We start from the raw sequence: 10181 nt of genomic DNA on the forward strand, positions 1-10181 counted from the left end.
ACAACTGTAATTTTGAATGGTCAACGGTATGACTGGTCAACTTTGAATGTTACCCTTGGCCAAGACCTTGGGTTGGCAGGTGATCCTTTTAATCTCATAAGAGCTGCCCTCCAGACTGGCTCCTGCTTACAGTAAAGCTAAAGAGGAAGTCCAAAACATACTGAAATGATTAAGAGCCAGATTCAATGTAGCCTGGAAAACTATGACTAGGGTGTGACTGTTTCTTAGTGTTCCATAACAATGCTGTTATGGCTTTTTTTGTGTGTTTTAACTGATCCCATTTGTTTTGTGATATAGATATGTCAGGCAAAACCTTTGTTTATTAGCCTGTACATGTTTGAGATGTGGGGTCTTTCCTTTGTGTGTGTGTGTGTGTGTGTGTGTGTGTGTGTGTGTGTGTGTGTGTGTGTGTGTGTGTGTGTGTGTGTGTGTGTGCGTGCGTGCGTGCGTGTGTTTGTTTGTGCGTATGTGTGCCCCAGATTTGAGAATTATTCTCGGAGCCCCTTCAGTCTTGAGTTGGAGTCCCTGTTTCCTCGGTGAGCTGGTTGTCATGGTAACCCAGTCTTCCACTTTCCGTGCCAGAGAACTGAGGTTCACATTATTAGATGCATCGGACGCACTTATGGAATATAATGTAATAATAATATGATAATGATAATGATAATATAATATAATAATAATAAAATAATATATAATATTATATTATATTTATAATAATGATAATATATATAATATGGAGAGATTTGAAAGAGAACAAGGGAGATAAACAGAGATGGAACAAGATGTGATTTAGAGGAAGAGAGAAGGGCGGTGGTGATGGTGGTGGAGGTCCCCTTCACATCTCAGCTGTGTGTTTCATCTCAACACTGAAGGCCCTGTTGTGAATGTACTACAGTATAGACAACAACACAGTCATTGTGACGGGAGACATGCTGTCTCAGAGCATGCACGTGTCACCAGATTGGGTTTAATTTAAAGCAAACTGCTGGTTTCTTTGTACAGCAATACAGTTACACATGTCCGTATTTTTTTAAATTCATACATATTCACCAGAACAGTGAATTGGGTTTTGGTCAAACATTTTATAATGATCCTCCTACAATAGGACCTTGTTGGGAAATGTCATTATAGTAGAGTCTTGCTATAGTTCTTGTTTAATATTGTCACAATACATAGCCTATGCTTACTTATCACAAACAGGCTGCCGGGCCTTAATATCCATGGTTACAGCAGTCCACTCCGACTTTCAAGTTTGGCCTTAGTAAATCCGGGCAAAGTCCACTCAGAAACAAATAGCGGTATCAAGTTAAGGAATCATTTAAGGAAACATTGCGACAAAAGGAAAGCTAGGACAAGTGTACTGCTAAATAGATGGTTTCTTTAATAAAACAGGCTACATTAAGACATTCAATGGTTGAGGTGAAATGATATTGCTTCCTTAGCCTATAGTGAGTCCAACCCAGTAGGCTTGACTTCATTTGTTTTAAAATGACTACTTTTTAAGACCCAGTTGTTGTTGTTGTTGTTGTCAATGTTATTGTTGTTATTGTTGTTGTTAGAGCATTGCTAAACCTCCCGGTTGACCCTGAGTCTTAGTGGTCGCTCTGTCCAGATCGACCTTGGATGGTAACAAAAAACACACACACACACTCCACACAATGGAGATCAGCGAACAAATGGTTTAAAGGTGCTATAGGTAAGATTCAAGAGCTTTAATTTGTAAGAAATGCCATCGCCATCTGTCAGCTGTCACTGAGTTAAATGCATTGTGAGAATATCTGTTCTGGTTGGCTCCATGCCTGCCTCTCTTCCCTGCGAGATGGAATCCATCTTGCAAGTGAACTGCAAGCATGTCTGCAACACAACACATTCCTGACGAGCTGGCTGTCGCCTTGCATGGTTGACTCTGCCGTCGGTGTGTCAATGTGTGTATTAACCGATGTAAGTCGCTTTGGATAAAAGCGTCTGCTAAATGCCCTAATTGTCATTGTACCCTGCCCTCTCTCTTTAAAGAACGGTCAAATCGTACCTACAGCAGCTTTAACTATACAATCACAATGTTATAAATGTCTTCAGATTTAAGTTAAGTATGTCCAGTTAATACCGGGCATTGAATAACACACAAAGTATAGATCATGCTTGAGGAGAGATTATAGGCAACTGGGGGGGGGGGGGGGGGGGGGGGGGGGGGGGGGGGGGGCACACAAAGCTGATTGATGAATCCTGAATGTATGAATGGTTGCCAAGACAAAAGTAGTCTGGTGCGCTCCGTTGGAAGCATGGCTGTATATTAATAATACACTATATATATAATGATAGACTGTATATGTATTTAGATATAACATAATCTAGATTATATTACAGAGGGGTGTGCAATGCAGATATCAGCCAGGAATATAGGTAGACACCATGACTGCTGCAGGCATGGTAGAATATCTATGGGCGCAAACCGGGAGCATCTGTGCATGTATGTGTCCGGCCCAGGGGGGTTATGGGGAGGGGTTGTTCAGGAAGGGGGGAAGGGGGAGGGGGGGGGGGTCTAGTTCCCTTTGGGTGGTGCAGGCACTTTGATATCTTGGCCCTTCTCCAGTTTCTTCTCACACTCGATTAAGTAGTTGACCCCATCAACTACTGTCTGCACCAGCTGGACCTGAGGGGCACACAGTAACACAACGTGAGGTTTGATGAGGCTTCGCCATGTCTAAGGGTTCATGGTCTCTGACCAATAGTGTGAGCGGCAGAAGGGGGACAACCTTGCCCTGTCCCTCATGGCATTCTCAATAAGAATGGAAAACAACTCGAGGCTTGATTCACAGCGTCAGTAATCAATTTGATTTCATTTGGCCAAACGGTCTCTTATCCCTCATTTGTGGAACTCTTCAGCGCTCTCTTTCCGTCTCTGACTGAGAGAGGGCAGAGCAGAGGACTACTGGGATGTCTGTAGGTATTTTAAACTGTGAACCTAAAGTGATGATGTTCAAGAGAGGGGTCTGCCGGCCAGCATTATTATATGGCCCCAGTGTTGCCAAATTGGGCCAGATTTCCACCCAAATCTGGCAACCCTGGCTGCAGTGGCATCCAGGGTTGCCAGATTCGGTTGGAAATCTGGCCCAATCTGGCAACACTATTTGGCCCCAGATCATTTGAAAATGTTTTGCCACATCTTTAGGGTCGGGGCTTTGGCGGCTGGTTGTTAATAAGTGACTGTTGTTCCCCGGGGCCGGTAGGGAGGGCCATGATAAGCCGGAAAGAACTTGCAATGTCGATATTTTTTTGGTCCTGCGAGTAAATGCTAGCAACCGTGTGATAATACGGTAACCTCGTGTGATCGTCTTATATTTGTTATTTAATGTTGCTGGAGGAGTGGATCTGTAACCGAGTCTGTGTGTGTGTGCATGCATGCACATGCTAAAACATAGTAGAACTACACACGCCTGATGTGTGTGTGTGCGTGTGTGTGTGCGCGTGTGTGTGTGTGTGTGTGTGTGTACCTCAGACTGCCCCAGTCTGTCCAGGTTGGAGATGTCGAAGGTGCTCCCCACTGCAGCAGTGTCCACTCCTCCTGTCCCACGCTTCTGCAGACGCAGGTTGTCCAGGATTTTGCTAAAGCGAGGATCCTGGGACAAATAAAAACAGGCAGTTTGAAATCCACTGTAACACTCAAACAAATACCCTTTAAAACCAATTATCGGAAATCCTTGATAATAATTAGAGATTGTAAAATTGCTGCCCCAAAAAATTTCATACGCTAACTTGAAGTTGATGAAGATCTTGCCCCATCTACATAAAAAAAGGCTGTTCTGGCACAGAGAAAGAACTTGAAGGAGAAGGTAGGTGACTGGGTCATTTAAGAAGGACAATCTGCTTTCTCCATCAATGCAATAACCTAGAACTCAATCCCCACAGAATTCCGAGACTCCACCTCTCTAAGCAGTTTTATAGAACCATTAACGTCTGGCTCAAGAAAGCCTCTAGTCAAAAATAAAGTAGAAAATACTACTCTTACTATATTACCTTTTCAATTTCCTTTAAAAGCATTTTATCATATTGTATTGCATATTCATCTTATATGATTGCATCCCTGCCAAATGACCACAGATGTTAACAAGTGTGAAGCAAATTTTGGTGCCATGTGAATTGTTCAAGGACCCTGACAAATACACAATAAGTTAACGATGCAAATTTAGGCGTAGTGCATGTCCCTGCATGTTTGTGTGTGTGTGCGTGTGTGTGTGCGTGTCCCTGCATGTTTGTGTGTGTGTGTGTGCGTGTCCCTGCATGTTTGTGTGTGCGTGTGCGTGTGCTTGTGTGTGTGTGTGTGTGTGTGTGTGTGTGTGTGTGTGTGTGTGTGTGTGTGTGTGTGTGTGTGCGTGTGTGTGTGTGTGTGTGTGTGTGTGTGTGTGTGTGTGTGTGTGTGTGTGTGTGTGTGTGTGTGTGTGTGTGTGTGTGTGTGTGTGTGTGTATGTGTGTGTGTGTGTGTGTGCGCGCGTGTGTGTGTGGGGGGGGGGGGGACCTTGCTGAGCCGTGGTAGGTTGACGTGGACCCCGGCGCGGAGCCCGGTGCCCAGGTTGGAGGGGCAGGTGAGGATGTAGCCCAGCTTCTCGTTCCACATGAACTCCCAGCCCTTCTCCTGGATCATCCTCTCCACCTGGCAGGAGAGCACACAGGAACCACAGAGAAAGGAAGAAGAAGTTGATGTTAATATAAATGGCCCTGTGCGTCTGTGAATCATTTATTCATCTGATTTTGCAAACTATATACCTGTAGTCTGTGTAGAATAGAGGTATGTTTAGTGATTTATTGCGAGTCAAAGTTGAATGAAATAACATTTAAAATAAATACATTGTGCTCAAACACACTAAACTTTCCTTGGAACACACATACATTATCTCAAACTCTGTGTGTGTGTGTGTGTGTGTGTGTGTGTGTGTGTGTGTGTGTGTGTGTGTGTGTGTGTGTGTGTGTGTGTGTGTGTGTGTGTGTGTGTGTGTGTGTGTGTGTGTGTGTGTGTGTGTGTGTGTGGGTGTAGGCTTGGGTTTGGGTGTGTGTGTGCACTTACGTATGTTTATGTGCGTTTTTGTCTGGCATTATAACATGTGTCCCTTTGATGCAGATACCTGGAGGACAAACGCACACACACACACACACAAACATGCACACAGACTCACCTCTTTGAGGCCCCTGCAGAATCTATCAAACACCCTCTTCATGTTCCCTCCCTTCTCCATGGAGATGACCCTAGTGTGATCCTCCTCATTGATCCACACCAGGAACGTCTTCTCGTTGTTGTGCCTGCAGAAGAGCACCGCATGAAACTGGAGTCCAAATTATAATATATATGTGAAATGTCAAATTGCCCTTGCTGTGTGCCCAGTATTATTGAGGAAGGAGATTATTGATGAAGGATTTGTTATTCAAAGGATTTTGTTTACTCTTCGCTGATGGAATTCTTCAGATCAATATCCGGTCAGAAAATACTATCCAGCTACACTTACATTATATATTACGTTAGAGAATATCAGCTTAACTGTTCTTGACACCAAGAGCCTCAGACTGATAGTCAATAGGTCAACATGACATATCAAATGGACCTTGTTGGTTCCTACAACAACTGATTGATTAAGATTATATATGCAAAGTTTATCTTTAAAAGCAGACATGTTTCGAGGTGTACACTAACTATGGTTTAGTGTAGCTTCTCCAACATGCTTAGCACTCCAGGGGATTTGCTTTCTCCATTCAGTAAGTGTGAGATAAGTATGCAAAACCAGGGCTGGGGAAACCTTTCGTCAATTAACTGGTTTGTCAGTGAATCAATCGCTTATTTCTGTTTCTCTTCAGGGTAAGAAAGGAGTGACAAAGGAAACGGGTTTGTGTGCAAAGGAAGAAAGCAACTACTTGATATTTGAAAGTTAAAAACAAAACTGGGCGGCTGGATTAGAACGCCCTGAAAAAATAGACGGGCACCGAGGGGAGGGAGAGAGACAGAGACCGGGAGAAACATAGTTCCAGAGGGCGAGATATGGATGAAAGACATTACAATGTACCCGTAAGGCGATATGAACAAAGTGAGAGAGAGACAGAGAAGGGGAAACAGAGAGAGGGAGCGAGAGACAAAAGGAGACAAAAGGAGACAGATGGAGGGAGAGAGAGAGAGAGAGAGAGAGAGAGAGAGAGAGAGAGAGAGAGAGAGAGAGAGAGAGAGAGAGAGAGAGAGAGAGAGAGAGAGAGAGAGAGAGAGAGAGAGAGAGAGAGAGAGAGAGAGAGAGAGAGAGAGAGAGAGAGAGAGAGAGAGAGAGAGAGAGAAGTTGAATTATTCAAAAGGAGAGTCTGACATTGCCTAAGTGAAGGAAGTCTGGTGGTGATTGATCCGGGCCCCGAGGTACCGTTGGGGTATATGTGTCTGGGAGCCCAACGCTGACAAGGCAGCCTCTGTCTCCTGCCAGCCGCCCTCTCTTTCTATCCATCTATCGTTTCGATCGCTTGGGACTATTCTGAAAGTTGAAAGTGCTCTTACCAGATCCCACGGGCATCTGGCCAATCGCGCGCCATTCCCGCGCAGGTCAGCAGGGGGGACACGGGCTTGTCAAACAGGAAGTGATCCTGGGACACACACAGGAATTAAAAACAAATAGGTCCACCTGAACTGGCCTTGCGTCTTTGTTGCGCCCATGTATTATTACATGTTGATCGCCATATGGTTCAGTAAGTCCAGCGTAATAAGTCTCCTATATATATATTTATATTATACATGAGGAGGTGAGCGAACGGCTTGGCTGAACTCACGTCGATGAGCTGCTGCTGCTCCGCGTCCGTCATCTGGGTGAGGCTGTAGTACTTCCCGGCCAGGTCCCCGCTGAGGCCGGCCAGGGCGTCCACCGTCACCCGCTCCACCTCCCGCCGCTCGGCCCGGGTGCAGGCGGGGGGCAAGCTCAGCCCCCGGATGCTGCGGCCCGTCCGCACGCGGGACGACAGCACATAGCGCTCGTCAAACCGGCCCGAATGGAGCTGTTGGGGGGGAAAGGGGTTTTCTTCCTTGTTTGTTTTTTGATAATAATGGGGAGGTTTGTGTCGGGATCTATGGTTCCGTTACTTCATTTGGTGCACATGTTGTGTTAACCTAGGGCTGTGCATTTAATTGAATTTTGATCTTGATTTCGATTCTGTGGTCAAACGATCTCCAAAATAATAGAATCAAGTTGAAACTATTTGTTATATTCATTAAATGTTTTATAGAAATTGCAAAAATGAACAGCTGGATACATTTTTGTACATTATCTTTGTGTATTCTTTTAAGGGGGAATTTGGAAGTACTCAGTTACAAAGTCTTTTTTTGGAAAGAAATGCTGAATAAATGCATCATCAAACTCAAAAAGAATCGTTTGAATATTCGTCATTTCAATATTGACAAAAAATAATCGTTTTCCATAATCGAGCAGCCTCCACAAAAATATGAAAGATTGTTTATCCCCATTGCAAAGTAGGAGTTGTAGTATTGTCGGGAGTGGCCATGTGAGCGATGGTGTGAGTTCCAGCTCCAAGGTACCTTGCTTGAGTCCAGGTCGGTCGGGTGGGTCATTGTACGACAGTCGTAGCCATTGTGCCTCTCTCTGATGATGGGATCCAACAGGTCAGCAAATACCTGAAACCACAATTTTAGTTTTATTTTTATTTTTTATTTTTTGACATTGCTTTCATATGACATATGACTTATTAGAAAGTGTTGACGGTCTTACAATATATAATATTCCTTCAATACTGCTGAAATAGTGTAATTGTGTGAACCTTTTGAAACATACTTAAAAAGACCCTCGTAAAAGAATTAACAATGGTACGCCCTCCCGCCTATGAATAACTGCAGTGCTCATTAAATCCCCATACATCTGAAGCCTTAAGATTTCAGGAAATGAGGTTCCAGGCTATGAGCGGCTCTAATGGGTCTAAAAACAGCCCTCTCTCTGGCGTACATGTCCTGGATCTAAAACTCGACAGGGAGTCCGAAATGAGACGAATCGGAGAGGGAATCTTTTCTTTTAACAATGAGGCAGCAAGATCAAGTTAACGACCAACTATCAGAATACATGTGCTCACTCAAGCCCAGCTCTGGTGAAACACTGGCTTGCTGAACTTGGCCGAAATGATGCAACTGCCAATCAATGACCACGACGAAGTGGCCAGATGACTTGGTCAATAATAGAGCTCTGACCTCATAGGTCTCCTCGTCTCCGGCCACCATGCCCACGGTCTTGATGAAGGGGTGGCCTGGGTTGTCCACCCCGGTCTGGATGGCCTGGTCCAGGGTGTAGCCGTTGGGAGTGGACTTATCACACAGCTTGGCGTAGATGGCCGGCGTCAGGTGACTGGCCATGCAATTGTTGTGCTGGCGGAGGTCCGGGTACTCGGCACTAGATTAGACACGCCGAGCCAGATAACAGGGTTACTTAGGTGATGCTGCTGACGGCCGTGCTGTGGGGTAAGAACCAGTATGTGGTTCACCAGCACGTACCGGCGGTGGCAAGCAGCAGGAGAGGTAAACATCATCTGCAAATACAATGGCCTGAGCTTTGTGTCCCTATATTGTTACATATGGACATCTGTTTTGTTGTGTTTTTTTTCACATTTTGAATAGTTTACTATTCAAGGTGGGTGAGGAAGGGGGGGGGGGGGGTAAGGGAAAAACACACTGCACAGTGCGCACTTTGAGGACAATTGCACACACGATATAAAGTATGACTCATAGCTGTCAGATCATCAGTAAGACAGCCCCCATTCATCCACAATGCTGCCATGAAAGGTTGTATTTAGAGATAGAAGACCACGTCGCACCAGTGCTGCTCTGGCTTTGTTTGCAGAAAGTTAAAAAAAAATGTAAATCAAAATTTAAAAAATGGTTTGTGAGGTGCTAAATTTGTTAAGGTGGTGGAGGATGTAATCCAATAGATCATTCTCCCCTGCACTGATCATTATTCCATAGGCCTTCTACTATAACCTTTGTCGGTCAACCCTAATCTAGCTAAATGTAGCAGCAGGTGAGTTCAAAAATGTGTTTATTTTGTAAAACAAGGGAAATTACTAATTTTCAAATACTATGGATGCAGGTAGCTGATGCTCTATAAATCCCCCGGACTGTTCACTGTGTCTGTAGCTTAGCTTGTGCTGTTAGCTATAGAGTTCAATGTCATCGAAATGTCGTATAGGAGGATGAACACTAGTGCAATATAATTGATGTAATATAGGCCTACTGCTCCTACAGAAATATTAAAAAGTGCTGTTCCCTGGCAGGCTATCGATGTTTGGGTTATTTATAATGCAACGTGATTAACCTGTTGGGTGTGTTTTATTGAACATGACCCATCCTCCAGTTATCTCTATCATTAAACAACTATCGGATATCGCCTTGCCGTGACCAACGGCACGTAGGCATGCACCTCCATTGGCCAACATAGAGAAGATCGTAGTAAAACATGATCTTCCTGAGTGCATTGATTGCTCAATAGGTCTGCGGATAATCTACCCTGTAGGAATAAATAATTCTCACATGACTGACATAGGATATCCCATATCTGCACCTCCATCATTTACAAGAATTACCACAACCATAATGATTTCCATGACTGGTGGGGGCAAGTGCATAGATTTGCTTCATGCAGTCTATGACAAAGGTGAGGCTGTCAAATGAAGGACAATGCGGGATTCCATTTTTTGTGGATTAGAATTATGTTGTTAATACCAATGGTCTACGTTAGCCTATAAGAACCGTTTTGAAGATGGGCTATCAATGAGCTGCCAACAAATAAAAACAGGAGAGTCAGGTGTGATGGTGAACGGCGGGGTACCTGGCTGGGTACGTTCTTCGTACGTGCGCACTGGCGGTGACATGTTCCCGGCGGAGCAAAACGGCCCCGGTTATAGATCCAGCACCGACCAAGGACAGGATGCCAACATTGCGTTTGGACGACAGGATTCGGTAGAAGTTGCTTGCCATCTTGCCCTCCGTTTGCAAAGCCCAAGAATGAGAAAGCCTACAGGTCAATGCTAGCCTCTTTGGTGTCTCTGTGTGTGTATATTGCTCTATGGTGTGTGTGATGCTCTATGGTGTGTGACTCTTCTTATGGAATGAATCTGAGAAAGGCTGGAGGAGGCGCGCGTGATGTGAATGCCGAAGGACGCTCGCAACACAC

At 44.7% G+C, this 10181-nt stretch overlaps 1 protein-coding gene across 1 annotated transcript; it reads right to left on the bottom strand.

Annotated features, from left to right (window-relative positions):
* Positions 1-1358: 1358 nt before the first annotated feature.
* LOC115551044 (creatine kinase U-type, mitochondrial) lies at positions 1359-10181 on the bottom strand. The gene is made up of 9 exons (XM_030366547.1): positions 9837-10181; positions 8207-8405; positions 7547-7642; positions 6787-7008; positions 6518-6603; positions 5169-5292; positions 4514-4648; positions 3492-3617; positions 1359-2650 (listed from the first exon to the last, which is right to left on the bottom strand). Exons 1-9 carry the CDS (start codon positions 9983-9985, stop codon positions 2540-2542), a joined length of 1248 nt encoding a protein of 415 aa, XP_030222407.1. The 5' UTR covers positions 9986-10181; the 3' UTR covers positions 1359-2539.

This window comes from Gadus morhua, chromosome 9 (genome assembly GCF_902167405.1).
Source record: "Gadus morhua chromosome 9, gadMor3.0, whole genome shotgun sequence".
NCBI classification, from domain to species: Eukaryota; Metazoa; Chordata; class Actinopteri; order Gadiformes; family Gadidae; genus Gadus; species Gadus morhua.

Bases quoted from the DNA above. Each gene is read 5' to 3' on its own strand.
- LOC115551044 (XM_030366547.1), bottom strand. From the start codon at position 9,985: ATGGCAAGCAACTTCTACCGAATCCTGTCGTCCAAACGCAATGTTGGC. The intron at 8,406-9,836 runs GTACCCCGCCGT...TGTCTAATCTAG, and splicing joins CGAAGAACGTACCCAGCCAG to TGCCGAGTACCCGGACCTCC. The intron at 5,293-6,517 runs GTAAGAGCACTT...GCTCTTCTGCAG, and splicing joins CCAGATGCCCGTGGGATCTG to GCACAACAACGAGAAGACGT.